The sequence below is a fragment of the Eptatretus burgeri genome, chromosome 14 (assembly GCF_056783735.1).
Source record: "Eptatretus burgeri isolate ZD-2024b chromosome 14, Ebu_testis_v1, whole genome shotgun sequence".
NCBI lineage: Eukaryota > Metazoa > Chordata > Myxini > Myxiniformes > Myxinidae > Eptatretus > Eptatretus burgeri.
In genome coordinates, this window is record NC_140974.1 from 68,885,247 (window position 1) to 68,902,476 (window position 17,230).

The following is a 17,230-nucleotide window of genomic DNA, read 5'->3' on the forward strand; positions in this document are numbered from 1 at the left end:
TAATTAATTGCATCACCTTCCTCTCCCCCCCCCCAACTCACCTTCGTATTCCTTTCGTCAGGTGAATCTTCCCCTGGTTTGTTTGCTTCGGAAATAAACCCGTTGGTTTATAAAAGTAGCTCAGGTTCTCGTGCCTCTCCTCAGTTCTCGCTTGCGCAAACCTGCCATTAGCCTAACGCAGTCTGAGGGAGTAGTTGGTGTTAATTGGCACAGACACGACAAGGTATACGAAATGTACCAGGGTAGATGATGATCGGGGTGTGGGGGAATGAGGCGAGGGGGGGGTAACAGGACTTTGTAAACACTGTACATCTGAGAATCAGAAAAAAACAGGGCTGGTCTGATCTCCATCAAATACCCAGGTAATAGTACCCAGGGTAACCACCCCCTCCACTCCTGCAAGAGTAGGGGGGGGGGGTGGGGAGACGACTTGCCAACGCTCCTGAAGGAAGGGGGTGTTTCTCGTACCAGAAAGAAGAAACTGATGCAAAAAAGGCGTTTGCTGGTCACCGAAGCCGGTGTGCTTAGCAGAGAAAGAATCTGAAGGTGCAGACGTTTAACAACTGAGGATTATCAAGTTAAGCTGGACTCAGGACAGATAAACAAGCAGAAAGAGCAAACAACATTGAAAATTATGAAAACTTTATTTTCTTTGACTTCAAAACAGCATTTGTAAAACCCAGAAGATAAAATAAGAAAAAAATAAAATAAAAGATAGTTAAAATAAAACTACCTTTTCACAACTCCTGTTAAATCCCTGCACTTACATTTACAACTTCAGACAACAAAATCAAAATTTCCTCTTACCATAATTATAAAACATTTCCACAGCTAAGAAATGATTTCATGTTTAAAACCATCGAATGTGATGATACAGTATAATGAACATTTTAAAAATAATCTCAACTCCTAAAATGAAATATAATGCACGTTTGTGGAACACCCTGCATACAAGTGCTTTATTGGTTATAAAATATACAATACATAGTGCTTATGAACAACAAAGACAACGTTCAGACAATAAGTACAACAGATAGATATCGGTTGTATTAACCCTGGGTAGTTCTATCAGGGACTGATTCATAGTTTTACTGTGATTGATGCTTCTCTTCATCATTGCTTATTCCAATGCGTTGGCAGGAAAGCTCAGAGGTAGTGTTCCCGCCTTTGAGCTTGTTTGTCTGGGTTCGATTCCCAACCCGACATAAATCGTCATGCCGAGGCTTCACAGGCAGGGCGTTGCATCAGTGAGTGTGCCCCAATGGAATGACAAACTGGGGTCCCCAACTGCCAACAAGGATTGCTGATGGAGGTGAAAGATCCCACAATGCCTTTTACAAGAGTGTACCGTTCTGTGCTGGCACCATGATCAAGTCCCAAATTCCTGCCTCCACCAACCGGAGGCACTGTGTTAGTGGTATTGCCACGTCCCCAGAAATAATGCAACCAGCAACCAAAAATGAACGCATGAATCACGATCCCTGCATAAACATCACTTTGGTTTTTTTTGTTTTTTAAACGTTTAAATGAAGTGCAAAGAGACTCAATCGACTAGTCAAGATTTGGACAGGGTGAACAAGACATGTGCCATGAGCGTGCTCAACTTTGTGGCTGAGGGCACGGAAAGGGCAAGCTCAGCATAGTTGAGGGTGCAGGCAAGCCAGAATCGGCCAAGGGCAGGCAGAGCCCTCCAAATTGTTCAGCTGCTGTGAGCATCAATAGTTCATGTTGCTTGGACTGACAGTGTAAATCAATGGGTTAATTTGTGCAAAGTAGGAATTGAGGGTCACACGTACGATCAGAAACAAAAGTGCAGTGTTATCATCAAGCTAAAGGATTAGTGTGCAGAGTGAGCGTGAACGTGTGTGGCCCAGGAAAAATCATATCCGACAAAGGAAACACCGTAGTCCCCAGGATGGTCATCGAGCCGTCACTGCACACGCTGAGGTGCAGTCGTCGACGTGACAAGGCCTCCTCGCTGTAACCCCCATACACCAACTGCACACCGACACTCAGCAATTTTAACCATGTATTTATAGCTAGTACTCTAGTATTTGGCAGTGTGCATATAGATAAACATTTATAACGTGTCAATCACAGATGGATCAGATCAGCATGAACCACCAACCAAACCTCTTCCAATCAGCTGATTTCTGAATTTTGTCTCAAAACCAGTCGAGGTAAGCACCTTAATCGTTATTTCATGTGTTGCCTTTCACAGAATGTGTTGGAGGTTTAAAAATAAATTTGAAGAGTCAATGGTTTCCCTGAACCTCTGAACCCCCCCCGCCCCTCTCACCCACACTGCTGACACCATGAGAAGCAATTGGGACCGGGTCCCAACACAATCAGAGCCGGGTGGATTTTGATTGAGGATCGTGCGAATTTATCACCCACAGGCCTTCACCCAAAGTGCCGCCATGGAGAGAACAGGTATCATGCAAGCTTGTAAATTAAAGAGTCTCACCATTTCACAGAAATCTGGGTTGAGGGAGTGATTGAGGGAGCGAGTCTTGCGCTTCGTGGAGCGGTGAGGGTCAGGCAGGAGTAAAGTGCGAACGAAGGGAGCCAACTCCAAACCTGTTTCGGGAACCTATCAACAGGACCGAGAGCAACAGCTTCTTTGATTTTTGCATAATTGCTAATATTCTTCACTCTTACACAACATTAACTACTTGCGAAGTGGAAGAATCACAAGTATATCCGTTCACCGAGTACGTTTGTTTTTTGTCTGTTTGTCTGTCAGTCGTCTGCAGGTCGCAATTCTAAACTGATCTTCACGAAACTTACCAACTGATAGAGATAGTCAAAAGCTGGAAACCTATTGTTTTTGAGGTCAGTATGTCAAAAGTGAAGGTCAACACTCGTCATTTTTCATCTAATTCATCTTGTTCACCGATGCAGTGACACTCGGTTTCACAGAGACAAATACTCCATGGTTTGCTCATCGTACAGATGTACGTTACACTAGAAAACGTCATAAACTCGAAAACACCTAATTCTTTCCCTCACCAAGCCTCTGCAGGAAAGGATGAGGACGAAGAGGCGGCCATTGCGGTAGCAGATCTCCAAGCTCAGCTCACCTGCCACATTACCCAAACTCACCACTTCAAACCCCTCTGAAACACAAGAAGTCCTTTTGTTAACTCAGAAGGAATGAAAATCCCACCACTGCTTTCAGAGAATGCCATTAACAGTCTCACTCCTGATGACCTACCAAGAGAAAACGTGCATCATTAAGCATACGGAACAATCAAAAAACATCTGCACCAAATGCATGATGGATGCTGCATTTGTGACTTGAACTTTGCTGTATCCTTCGCCTGTACGTTGGATAGGATGGTACTGAGGTAGACCAATTACCTTTGAGCTGTCAAGTTAATATTTCCTTTACGACCTGACAATAAACTGTCGGATTGGGGCTTCACTGGCAGGGTGTTGCATCAAAAAGTGTGCCGTCCCTCGGATGGACATTAACCCGGGTGTTCTGTCTGCTGGCATTAGTTGGTGGATGTTAAAGATGTGACGAGGTGTCTTTTGATAAAGAGTTGACGAGTCATCATCGGAATCCCGAACAAATTTGAGAAATTCCTGCCCTAACCAATAGGGGACACTGGCATCAGTTGCATATAGCCGCACTCCCAAACAATGACACAACCCACAGCTACATGCTGCATACAAGAAAAGAAAGAGGGAAGAAGAAGAAGGAGGAGGAAGAAGGAGGAAGAAGAAGGAAGAAGAAGGAAGGAGGAATAAGAAGGAGGAAGAAGAAGGAAGGAGGAGGAAGAAGAAGGAGGAAGGAGGAAGAAGAAGAAGGAAGTAGGAGGAAGAAGAAGGAGGAAGAAGAAGAAGGAAGAAGGAGGAAGGAAGAAGGGAGTAGAATAATAAAAATACCCCTGAGCGGAAGTGCCGGTCATCTCTGCCAGAAAGTAAGTAACTCTGTGCCAGACTGGAATAGGGGGCAGTTCATAAAGTATGTACGCTCGACTTCCGGGTTTCAAAAGCACCCACCCCCTCTGTATGCAGGCAAGTGACCACCTACCCACCCCCATATGCATCTCATATCACATCACAATACTTGAAGATTACAACGAACTGTAGATTTATCTCAAATGCATCAGTAATTATTAACTACGGTAATACATCCACCAAGTAATATGGAACAATTATTGACGTCTACGGATTCAACATCATGTCGAAAATGTTCCTGTGAACGAGGATATTTTTCCCCCTCGCGATGATGACAGGCTAACCTTCATCTTCTGAAATGCTTTCATGTCGTCCAACACCACTTTCATAAAGTATGTATGCAGCCGTCGTACCACCCACCCACCCCTGTACGCAGCCCGTACGCGGGCTTTAAAACACCCACCCCCCTCATACATCGGAATCGCTTGCAAAACCAGCAGTACCTTATGAACCGATGTTTGTAAGCCATGATGATGCAGTCCCTAGCGGTGTAATTTACCTTTTTCTTTTAATATCACAGCACGTCATTTATGAAAATAAAAGTACAAATTGACATTCAAGACAATGTTAATGTCATAAATGAAAGTAAGTGTGCATATAAACTTGTGTTCCATTGTTTTAGTTAAATCTGACAAAAGCTTCAAATGTAATATTTGTCTCGGAGAGTTCCGGTTCTTAAGTTAATACTTTTTTTGTATATACTGTTACGGCTGTGGAAATTCGCAAACCACCATTCATGGCCCTTAGGTGAGATATCTCTAAGTACATGTGTAGTTAGCCCCAAACTCGTTGTATAGAGGGAATTTATGTGATTCATCCGGGCTGCGACGCTTTGAGATAGCCGTTTTTCTGTTCTATCTTTATTTTGAACCAACCACGTCTCAACCGCCATCACACAACAACCACCACGCCAGCCATCGTCACCAACTGCAACCACGCTCCAACCCTCGGACAACAACAACGCCAACAGCCACGACCTTTACCTTCACAACTCAATCCCACATCATCGCATCACCGCCATTCCCAAACGGCACCATAACCATCAAACCACCACCGAAAACCCTCCACCACCTTCACCTCTCTCCTTCTACGGCCATTCCCGCACCACCTGTGAACACTGAGCGTCGGGCTGTCTCGGGCCCGTTCGGTGATTGGTGCCGAACGCACCGAGCCGCGAGCGCAAATAGCGGCCTTTCCGAGGGAGAATTCGGATCAAGAACGCTACACGCCCACTTCTGATCCATCCAATTAGCAAGCGCTGAGCGGCTTGGCCCCGCCTCCAGGCGAGTCGGTGTGAAATCGATATATGCAAATTCTAGGATCAGGGGAGGTTCACGTCCACTTTTCCTCCGTCCAATAGGCGAGCGTGGCTCCGCCCCCGAGGTCATCCTGATCCGGATATTTGCATATTGTTTTCTCCTGCCGGCCTATAAAACGGCGAGTGCAAGGCGGATTGGGGTGGCAGAGCGATTCAGTTTTGGTTGCAGAGTCAGTCGAGTCGGGTGGCGAAGTGATCGGTGTGGCAGGAAGAGTGGAGTCGAGTGGCGAAGTCATCGGAGTGTCATCGAGTGGGGTTCTGGAGTCGGCTGAGAAGAGTTGCGGGAAGAGGCCAAGGAGCTCGGGTCCGAGGCGAGAAGGACGGCGGTCGGTGACGAGGTCGCGGTGTGGGATCGCTCGTTGCGGGACCCAAGCCAGCCAGCCATTCTCCCTCCCCCAGGGCATCAACAATTCCCCCTTTCCCCCGTGCTGAGATAGTGCAACAAGGGGGCCCCGTTCCCACCCCACTCCAAACGTCGTGCCAACGAAACCCGCCAAGGAGCACGGAGTCGGGGCACAGCCACGCGGCCACATCTGTGGCTCGTCCGCCAACGCGTCACGAGGACGCGGGTAGGACCCCCCCCAGTCTCGCGGGCCTGGCCGCTCCTTCAGGTCACGCGCACATATTGGCATTCAGGCCCGTCTGCCCCCTTGTCGATGAGGGTGGCTTCTTTCCTTTGCTTTTGAGTAAATGTGTGTTGGCGCCGTCTGTAAAGTAGAACTGTATAAGTGTTGCCGTGTGTGCGCGTAGTCGGTAGTAACTCTGCGTCGTTGTTGCTTTTGTTTTTGTTGCTATATGTGCATTTTGACTGTTTGGCTGTATAGGTGTGCTTTCCATGTGCCGGGAAATAAATGTGCTTTGTGTGAACTGTTTTCCCGTTTCGCTTAGTCTTTTCTTTATTGATCCTCCATCCTGCTTCACGTAAAGGGTTCGTAGTGGGCTTAATACGCCCGGTAATTAATCGGAACCGTCGAGGCCGACGATAACACCGCTCGGTTATCACTGTAGCACGGAACGGACCGCTTAAGCGGTTCGTGTCCGGAGTCGGCCTGTGGCGTGGTACGATCGCCCGGTCGACCATCCGCGCAGGTACTTAGGCAGATCAAATTTGGCGAGCAACCCTATCCTCCGCGGGTTGGCAATTGGCACGGTCGTGGTGGGGTTAAACCCCCACCCATGACTAGCTCCCGGCGTTGTTCCGAGAGGGTCACGACTGAATTGTCTGTCCGGTGGGCGAAGCGGTCGCGATTCGAGTGACGTGGCCATCTGCACGCCGGCGGGCGCGAATTCGCAACAATACTTTATGAAAGGCCCATACGGGGAATCAGAGCAAAGTTTGAAGGGCTATAAAATTGGAACGAGAGCAAATTTCAAAAAAATGGCTCGTGTTGTTCTAGATAATAGTCCATAGTATCTGAATCACTAATAACATTTGATCTCTCTTGATAAATGAGGGAGAAGATACGATTTGAAATCGACGATTTTCGCAACTTTGACAGCCTCGTGACGTTGACCGCGACCTTGGACGACCTTGAAAGTTATATCGTTGTGCATGTCTCATCGACCTCTATCCATTCCACTATTGGTTATTTGTCTCCACTCGGTTTGATTGTCGACGGACGGACAGACTTCGAGACTGGGGTTATTAGGTCATCTCTACTGAGATGACAGAGATGACCTAATAATAAGAAGACATTTATTTCACATTCTGCCACTGCATTAGATATCTTCATGTCTTGTCACTTACCATTTCCTTTTCACATAACTCACCTTTCGGTGCTTTCCCCTTTGTCCCACACCAAAATACCCCTGTCTTAACACTTCAATCTTCCCAAGCCATTTCACATCACAGTGATGAATCACTGCACTTTGCCAATCCAAACAAGCATGTACACCCACCATGTGCATCCATGCACACACCTCGTATTTTATCACTTCCCCATCTGCATTCACTGAACGTCTTTTGATAACACGATTTCGTTCTTACCAGGTGTGGTTTGGATAATATCTAGGTTAGCTCTGGGATGATCATGTGGCAATGGATGCAGAAAGGTGTACAGCAAGTCACTCTGCGATACACAAATACAATGCCTTGGGTTAACTCAGTTTTCAAACTAAACTCCATTATTACTTTTATGCACTGGAACTGTATGTTCAGCTGAACCAGTATTATATGTCACCTCAGATATGGCTGGTGGACAGCGCAGGAGGATCTGGAGGAAGCCGTGGAGGTCGGCAGCACGCCTTGCTGCGACTTCACGTGTTTGGGCTCGGCCAATAATGAGGCGCGTAGGAAACCTTGAAAAAAATATTATAACAAGGTGGGCCGGGGTACTCTTAGCGTTATCTGAGGAAGAGTTTACAGCAAGTAAAGTAACAGCAGATCAAATGCATTCAGAGTTAATGTCTATAAGTTTGTGGAAGCTGTAAAGCAGAATGGTTAAATTCAAAGCATTGTAGTAAACACACTACAGAAGAACCATTCAACCTGTGTAATTAATATACATACAAATAGTAACTTGGCAGAGCCTTGCTGCTGCATAACTGCAGGCAATGTTAAGACACCAACACTAAAAATGCATAAAGCATGGCATTTGACATTCCATAATAATGACATCAATCAGAGCTCATGCTCGGTTCATTTCAACTAAGGAGTGCTTCCTGGGAACCGGTCAGGTTTGTACACCTTGTCACGGCTTGTATGAGAGTTAACACACAACGCACAGCAAGGTGGGCATGAGACAAGAGGGGCGGGAGTGGAAAGGACAAAACAGTGGGGAACATTAGGAGATCTGTGGAAGGGAGAGGGATGGGGCGGGGAACACGGGGTACACAAGATGGACATTACAGGGACTTTCAGAAAGGAAAGCAGGGAATTTGAAGGAGGTGGGTTTGGGGTGGATTAACAGGGGTAGAAAAGATAGAGGATTTGGATGAGGGAAGATAAGAGGTGGCGGTGAACAGCTGTTTTGAAGGCCAGGAGGGAAGAATGGGATTGAAGAGAGTGAGGAAGTTTATTCCAAAGGTGGGAAAAAAGAGGAATGAAAGAGTGAAGGTGAGCAGTGATTCGTGATTTTGGTAGTTTTACCAGAAGGGGGTTGTTGGCGGACCTTGAGCGCCCTTCGGAAATATGGTGGGGACACATCACAGACAGAGCGGCGGGGGGGGGGGGCGAGACCGGAGAGGAGACGGTTGAAGACAGAAAGACCACCGACCTGCCTGTGGTGAGAGAGTGAGAGGCCCGAAGACTTAGCCTCATCGCGGGAGATACGAATGAACCTAAATGCCTTGGTTTCCACAGCGTGAAGCCGAGAAAGGTGAGCGACAGGAGCACCAGCCCAGAGTGAAGAGCAGTACTCCATCAGGCTGAAGACAAGCTTTGTATGGGGTCAGGAGCTCAGGTTGGCTGAGGAAGGACTTTGCACGATGGAGGTTTCCCAGTCGGCAACTGGCTTTGGAGGCGAGGTTGGAAAAGTGGCTTTCGCAGAAAAGATCATGGCAGACAATGAGACCCAGAAGCTTGAATGAAAGGACTTCTTCCAGAGGATTGTTGAGAAAATAGATTGGGGGGTGGGGGGGGGGGTTCGAAACGGTCCTTTCGGAGAGACATAGTGAGAGTGTGAGATTTGTCAGGATTGAAAGACATGTTCCACGTGTTGGACCAGCTTGTGATTTTGTCCAGATCTGCAGAGAGTGAAGAAGCTGCTGCTTGCCGGTTTAAGAAGGGTTCGTGGCTCCTTCGGCCACTGGGAAACCCCTGTGAAAAATGATTGGGGTACACTTCCACACTGTTGCACTTGGTTTGAATAGCATCAGCTTTGATGAATTTGAGCGCGACAGGATGTATTGAATTTCCCCGGACAACTGCCCGACTGTCATCTTTCGTGGTTATTTTTGCCACCACCAGGCCTAGCTTTTCCCGTCACTGGGAACAGGTACTTTTGCTAATGAGGGTCTGGGCGACTATCATTTCACGTAAATTAATTTTTGTTCCCCGTACATCGATTATGAACTTTCCGACAAAGTAATAAATCGATTATTACCTTTTTGACGGCACCATTTTTAGCTCACCTGGACTCTAGTCAGGTGAGCTTATGCGATCGAGCAGTGTACGTAGCTGAGTGAGTCAGTCAGTCCGTAAACACTTCAGTCATTATCGCTTGAACCAAACACACACTTTTGATGAAACCTGGCCACAAGCTTCGTATCTGATGCCCAACGAAGATGTATTGACCGCATCAAAATCTGCGCTCATCAACGGTGTCTACGGGGGGTTGTTTTGACCCCCTCCCCCCAAATATATATTTGCCATCTTCTCCAAAACTACACACGATTTTGATGAAACTTTACCGCAACCTTCATTACCCATGTTGTTGTTGACTGCATCAAAATCAGTGCTCATTAAGGGGGCTATGGGGGTGATGGCTTGACCCCCCAAAATAGGTATTTGCTGTCTCCTTCGAAACTACACACACAATTTTGATGAAACTTGACCACAACCTTCATCACCCGTGATGCAGCAAAGTTTGTTCACGGCATTAAAAAAACATTTTAAAAAATCAGGGTCTAAATGGATGTACAGGGGATTTGAGTGCCCCAAAATAGGTTTTTTCTCTCTTCTCCGAGACTACACACACAATTTCAATGAAGCTTGACCACAACCTTCATTACCCGTGATATACTAAAGTTTGTTCACAGCATTAAAAAAAAAATCAGGGTCTAAGAGGGTCTCTGCAGGGGGTTTGAGAGATTGTTGCTCCTGATCCAGGTGAGCTTCAGGACACGCGCTCCTATTTTTATTATTCTAAAAGAGAAGGAACGTTTTAGAATAAAGCGTGACGGACATGCGTGCACACACACAAACTTCAATTTTTTTGCATACATAGTCAAGACTCGTGGAAGAGCTAGAACACAGAATGAATTAGGACACAACATAAGAAAAGGAACAGCAGGAGGAGAAGAGGGAAATGCCAACAGCAGGGCCGAAGGGAAAAATTAACAAAGACTATTCGTAATAGATGATACACCACCATTTATGTTTTGTCTGAAAAATGAAGCCATTATACCATTCATTTTCTCTGAAACACAATTCATACCTTGAATAGTTGATAAAGCTGAGGATTTAGAGACAACTAATGTACCGACCATCTCACCTTGGAACAAAAGATCCTGCAGGCAACATGCAAAGCTTGGCATGCAGTTCTTGGAATTCGAGGAAAGACCGGAAAACTCGGCTCGCACCCGTTTGGCCCTCTCTCTTTACTTCCACCACAAACACCTTGGTGGATTAGAAAATGGAGGGAAGGAGTATTAAAGGAGAATCAAAGAACTACAGGGGTTGCACAAGCTAAAATTACCTGGAAAGGGAGGGGGGAGGCACAACATGATCTAACGGGTTGGCCTGTTTGGTGTTTGCGTGATGCGAAAAAAGCACAGCTCAATATGTGTTTGGATCACTGTTCCAAATCCAAAAACAGTGTTGATTGTTTATTGTTTAATACGATCCTTGCATGTAATTCAAGTAAAATTAAAATAATGTCTCATTGTGTCTTTGTCATTGTACATGATAAATGTGAAAGCCATAAATGCTGTAGAAAAAAAGAAAGAAAAATGGATGGGTCCCTGGTCTCTGATCTGGTCTACCGTGATGCTGTGGATTTTCCAAGGCTTCCCATATAACGGCATCTGCCACCATGAAATGGCCACTGCCTACGAAGGAGCTAACCATATGACATCATTGCTTTATTAACCTTTTCTCTTCTTCTTCTTGCAGGTGTTTATCAACCATTTCTCTGCACCCTTATTCAAGCCCGAGCACCCCACAGGTGGAATATAATCATCTTAGTTTCTGTTGATCATCTCAAGGCTCTTGAACCACCTCCATTCTTTGATTACTCCCTTTTCCTGCCTTTGGAACACCCTTCGCATCCAACTCCAACCAATCATGGTCTTCTCCACAGACTTTTCAAAGTGTCCACTCAACTGGCAGCTTGTGACTAAATTATATGTCCATCTGTCCCTGTCCTCTATTCCTTGTGACATCCGATTCCATCATCATTTTTAAAGTAGTTTTGCTTTGCCGTCCTTATAACTGATGGTCTTTTGCTCATCTATGAGCCTTTAATAACAGAGTATAAAAAGCGAGGATCTCAAGAAAACACAAGAGAATAAATGTGCAGGAATTCAAAGAAATCACAAAGGTGTTGTGGTGCATCTTATGTTCTGGAATGCAAAAAGGGGGAAAAAATAAAAAAGTAAAAATGTAATGCATAGTCTTGGTGAGTTTGTATACCAAGAGAGCAAAGAGCTCAAGACTGAAGGAACCTGCAAAGCCACACGGTGAAAAGCAGTACAGAAAAGACATGAAAGTCTTACATAATATTTCTCAGGATTATATCGCTTCTCATAGTTCACAACAGTTACTGTGGTGACACGACCATCTGCTGCAAGGCTGTGGACCGAGGGTACAAAAGAAAGAGTGGGAAGGCTTCCCATTGCTGAATTGCGACTACTGCCCCCTCCAGGCTGACGGAGCTGGGCCAGGTTGTGAATGAAGAAGTTGACTCTGGTGGAGAGGCTGCTTAGACTGGCTTTGATGAGGCTGAAGGAGGGGAGGTGATAAGAGAGGAAGTGGAGTGAAATGACATCAAAAATAACGACAAGAATCAAAAAAATGGAAATTAAGCCGACGTGTGGTGTCTGCATGCGTGGATGCCGATGCAACACGAGCATACACCGACACAGATACACTCTACCTCTACTGTGTCTACGGGAATGGGTGAGGCTAACTTAGTATAATGTTGGTTGACTGGCACTGCAGCAGAAACAGTGAGTATTCCGGTGTTGTGGGGGAGGGTGTCGGTACCTTGTAAACATATCAGCTGCCTGTTGCTCTGTTACCCCGGGCAGCAAAGCTTCCTGGACGTATCTCAAATCCCGAGAACTAGAAAGCTCAGGTAGTCCACATTCCATCATCTGATAAGACGCAATAAAGAATTGAAAATCGATTATAAATAGACAAATCTCCACGTTTGACAAATATGTGCGTTTGAGTGTATGTGAGCGAAAGGGTCAGGAAACTACAAAGTTACTCACGAGAGCAAGGTGAACAAGTATCAAACGTGTGTGTTTGCGGAGGCAGTTGTATGCCTGACAGCAAATGTCAACAAAGTCATCAAATCGGGAAGTTGTATGATCTGCACCATTGATGATGTATGCCATATCTGCAGTCAGCACGAAGGGCACCCTGTCCCTAATGAGGGAGGAAAGGGAGGCACGAAGAGCAATAAAGCATTCAAAGAGGGAATGAGGGATGATTAGTTGGATGCTGTTGTGGGATGAAAATAAATCAACGAAAGGCCAATCAAGAGTTGATGCAGTACGTGATACTGCATACTTTTATACATTATTCACATGAATTATCAAAGTGAATGATGGGATAATAATGAATGAGGGAGGGATCAAACATACGAATTGTGTGCATGCACACAGGCACATACGTATACAGTACAAGCACACATAGGTACTCCTGGTTGCTATTGATATGACACCAGTATTTGAAAGGGGAGGAAGAGGACATGTTGACCATTCAACTCTAAAAATCGACATAGTTTCATGTCGAAAAGAAAAATCTACGAAGTGGTTGATGTCTGACATTTCTGTATGGTGATGTTTGAATGAAAACAGCTGGGTGAAGCCATGTCAAAAGGGAAAAGATGCCAAGTTGCAAACGGTGAGCAATGGAAGGAACAAGACCTGCGAATATTGCCCAGCGTCTGCGCATGCCCCAGCCAGCGGCCAAAGTCGATATGGAAGAGGGACCCAGAGGGACACAGCAGGACATTGTCATTGTGACGGTCGCAGACTCCTAGGACGTACGTGGCAACGCAGCTCCCGGCACAAGAAGCGATGAACCTCTCCTCAGCCTAAACGTTAAAACAATTAATCGCAAAGGGTTAAAAAATCATCCGTTTGGGTTCACGAGAGAAAGCTCAAAGAGTCAAGAGGTTTGAGAGCAAGATGTTAATTTTATTTGCTCTTTCAAGCTCACAAAGATGCTGGATGGGGGCAGAAATCACAAACCCTGAGAAGAGATGAAAACGCAATGCCATTATAAAGTACAAGAGAAGGACGCAAGTCCGCATGGATGTACGAACAGATGGACTAACAGCACCAAAAAATACAAGCCCCCAGCTGGGTGGACATCTGGCTGGAGGCTAAAAAACACCTGTTACACTTACAAAGTGCTGGTTGGCTAAGTATTTCATCAGCTGAGTGCCAAAAAACAAGTTTAAACCCAATAATCTCAGAATCCTCTCAGGATTTTTAGGGTGACTCCACAGCAGTTAGTGCAGTACTATCCTTTGGCCTGTCAGTCTTGAAGGTGGTAACAGGGAGCCATTCGGCTGTCAAGTTCCTTCCCACATTGTTAGTTGCAAGTCACATGATTGGGTTCAACCAAAATAATTATGGTATCGCGAAAGAAACAGAAAATCAACAAGCAAATTTAATAAAATGAAGTATTAGGGCTGAATAGAAGAATAATATGAAGAATGATAATAATATAGACCTCGTAATTGTCGCTAATGTACCTACAACAATGGTCCTAATTATTCCCACCTCGTGAAGTTGACTGGGGAAAGCTTTTCCCAAACTGGTCCAAGTCTTTCCCAAACTGGCTGGACAGGTTTGACGGCTGATTGAAGGCAATTTGGACAGGGATTTGTTTAGTTTCCCAATTATACCTCATCTAATCTACTCTTCACAAAGGACAGGAGTTTTGAATTGGGTTGACTTTATACTTCAGCCACTTATTCAAAGTGTGGCATGAAGTACCACATGTGTGGCTGAAGTATCAAGTGAAAACTCCAAAAATGATTTGAGGTATATACCATATGTGTTCCTTTGGCAACATAAAAAGTCAAATATGGATTTTGCCAATGATCTTGCTGTAAAAAAATATCGTTGTGAGGTGCAACCTTGAGAATAGAAAGAAAGGCAATAGCAAGAAGTTGGTCCCAATTCATGAAAAACGAGTCACAAAGCACTGTCGAGAAGAGGAAACTAAACCAAAAGGATGAAATAGGCATTGGACTATAAACGATTGGATCTTCAAATATGGAGATGTGTACACAAAGGATGATTCAGAGTTAGAATAGTTGAGCAACAATGAACAATAGCTTGATTGATGGCAAAGAGAAGACTGGTGTTAACCAATTAGAGAGATCATAGAACACCTCACATCGTGCAATCTTGAGAAAAACGACATGGAAAGGGTCTTTTAAACTCTTGCTTTGTGTTGCCGATCACTATCTACATTTTCTATGAGCCGCCTTTTTGTCTAAATCTCGATGAAAGCACGAATGGCACATTTGATTGGTCAAGATGGCATAAATTGGTGTAATATTTTGTCCAGTTACTGCTAAACTGGAGGTTTTTGGAATTGTAAACAAGGTGATTTGTGCTTTACAGTGTTCAAGTATATAATTCAATTTAAATAAAATAAAAGTTTTAAATGTTGTAAAAAAAAAAAAAACAATTCCCAGGATGTTTACCGCCATCGATGCACCATCTTTTACACCACCCTTTCTGACATGTTACATTAGTTCTTCGTGCCTGTTGTTTGTGTCCTTTATGATGTCCTTAAAAACTATAAGTTCTGTTTGAAATAATTTCCTATTTTGTGTGACTGCCAGACAGGCAGACACAGTAAAAAACTAGGACAAATGTGTCCAAGAGCCACGTCCTAAAGGTTTTGTCTTTACCAGAAGAACAAGAAGAAGAAGAACAACGCGGAGCTCTCTTAGAGCCAGCGTTCGCTACACGAGACACGGCTAAAAATTATCTCACTCCTCTCTGCACATGCGTAATCGGGACAAGATTCAGTACTGAAGAAGTAATTTTGCACGTAGACATGTGCACACACACTCATACTCGTACATATACACATCTACATCATATTACAGATACGCTTACAAAAACATATACACGTAGACTCTAGATAGTAATAAATTGCTGGACATTAATTAATTATATTGGAAACATAGAGTGCCGCAGCGCTACATGACAAAATTGCAACTGTCTGTACTTTTCCATTTTATTACTCAACCCATATCTGCCTGTTATGGACTGCTGGGGGAAAAAAGGAATGTTAGGAATGTTGAACGCCACACACCCCCTGGATGTGCAGGCTGCCTGCGTAATTGATAAGAGAACAGGTGGGAGGGCTCTTGTCTGAATGGCTCAAGGAACAGACAGGCTTTGCAGAGTTGCTTCTGTGAAATATCAGATTTGTATGAACTGGAGGAACAATTTATTATGGGATACGTTGCCCCAGCTCAAGGTTCAACTCATTCATTCAGATAACCAAGGGTCACCCCAACACCAGGCAACAGAAAGTCTGAATTCCAAGACTGACCAAAAGCCTGTCCATTGGCTCAGAGCATCGTGCCACACAATACATTTTTCCCCCAGTCTGTTTTACTTTAATGTAGGAGTGTCGCTGTCATGTTGCTCAAACATGGTAGCCTCAACAAAAACCATCCTCAAAGTTCTGTTGACACTCCATCACTGTGCCAATGCCACTGACACTGGTTTTTAATCACCGACAGATGTATCTTGTTTTGTTAAACTGTCTCACGCTACGTAACCGCACCCTTGCCTGCTTGAGTATAAAAGAACTTAGACTTGAGCACCCAAGCAGAGAGAATCTGTGCAGATACTGTGTGCGTTTCTCTCTCCGTGCATGTCTGCATGCACGTATAAATGATTCAACTCTGTTACATTAAAACCTGATTGGAAACTAAGTTTTCTTCCACAGTACAATTTGCCAAAGGACTGCAAAACTGCAGGTTTGTGTTCCGATTCGTGTTCTACAGTGTTAAAAATATAAAATTCAATTGCAATCAAGTTGTTCCTCGATAATTGACGTCTGCAGACAGACCAACAGACAGATTGAACCAATTGCTTCACCCTGCTTTTCGATTCGCACGCACGGGGTGAATAAACATCTGTAATGAAGCACGACGGATTATTATCAGTGCAAGTTTGGAGCTGAATTGGTGAGCGAAAAAAACTAATGGCACCCGGACAGATGACATGTAAACACATTCTGATTAATCAGGCCATTCCCTCAGGGACATGGCTGATCGGGCAAGAATTAATATTTCAGCAAAACAAATATCCAAAGCATAACGGTGTACAAAGCTCTCAGCCATCTTGACTCTCTCTACTGTATCTCCACCCCTGCAGCTTCCTCTTACTAATGTGTGGCAACTGAAATTGTCAACTATTTCAAAATGGCTTTGTCACGCTCCTCATAGTATTGCATACAAGGCCTTACCCCTATCTGTTGGATATAAATTAGTGTGATGCGAGGATGTGGCAAAACTCATGGGAACTATTCCAATTATTGTCGAGTATAATAACCTTCATGGTGAGAAAGAAAAATAGTAAATGCAATTTCCTCATCTCAAGTTTCAATTAACTCAGGGATTAATGATTAAAGATGAATTTTCTATTTCCCTTGCTCACATGAGTTGCTGTGGTTAATATGCACAAGCATGCACAGCTCGATAAGGATAAGGATATAAAGGCAGATTAAGGCAAAATTATTTGCTAAAAGTATGTTCAAACTATCTGCAAAATCAAAACTTTTATTTCTGCTTATTTTACTTTGCTGTGCTTCTGTTTCATGGCTGATATTTTATTGTTGTGATTATTACTGTAATATTGATATCCGTCCATCCATCCATCCATCGATTGGGGACCACACTCTGTGCAGAGCGTTAGTGCTGCCTAAGCAGTCTCCTTGGCTATTGGACACAATCCTGGACAGCTCGCCACTCCAACACAGGATACCAGTAAGCTGGCACTCATTTTGCCGACCTCGGAAGGATAACAGGCAGAGTCAATCCCACCTGGTATTAATTCAACAACTGAGTG

The 17,230-nt window shown here is 44.5% G+C and overlaps 1 protein-coding gene and 1 long non-coding RNA gene across 5 annotated transcripts in view; one reads left to right on the plus strand and one right to left on the minus strand.

The window, feature by feature from the left end:
- Positions 1 to 625: 625 nt before the first annotated feature.
- The window catches only part of LOC147013533 (phosphatidylinositol 4-phosphate 3-kinase C2 domain-containing subunit beta-like), an 89,786-nt gene continuing 73,181 nt past the window's right edge, over positions 626 to 17,230 (minus strand). For all 4 annotated transcript variants that reach the window (XM_085855398.1, XM_085855400.1, XM_085855399.1 and 1 more), the window contains exons 24-33: positions 13,043 to 13,212; positions 12,383 to 12,539; positions 12,153 to 12,262; positions 11,663 to 11,888; positions 10,441 to 10,565; positions 7,468 to 7,585; positions 7,275 to 7,356; positions 3,013 to 3,119; positions 2,468 to 2,593; positions 626 to 1,998 (exon numbers count right to left, since the gene is read on the minus strand). In XM_085855398.1, coding sequence (XP_085711524.1) covers positions 1,825 to 1,998; positions 2,468 to 2,593; positions 3,013 to 3,119; positions 7,275 to 7,356; positions 7,468 to 7,585; positions 10,441 to 10,565; positions 11,663 to 11,888; positions 12,153 to 12,262; positions 12,383 to 12,539; positions 13,043 to 13,212 — 1,395 coding nt within the window. In that variant the 3' untranslated portion in view covers positions 626 to 1,824. The remainder of the gene's footprint in view (positions 1,999 to 2,467; positions 2,594 to 3,012; positions 3,120 to 7,274; positions 7,357 to 7,467; positions 7,586 to 10,440; positions 10,566 to 11,662; positions 11,889 to 12,152; positions 12,263 to 12,382; positions 12,540 to 13,042; positions 13,213 to 17,230) is intronic.
- On the plus strand, positions 1,993 to 11,666 carry LOC147013534 (uncharacterized). Its single transcript, XR_015051361.1, has 3 exons — positions 1,993 to 2,180; positions 2,324 to 2,433; positions 11,061 to 11,666. It is a non-coding gene; the product is annotated as an uncharacterized LOC147013534 (long non-coding RNA).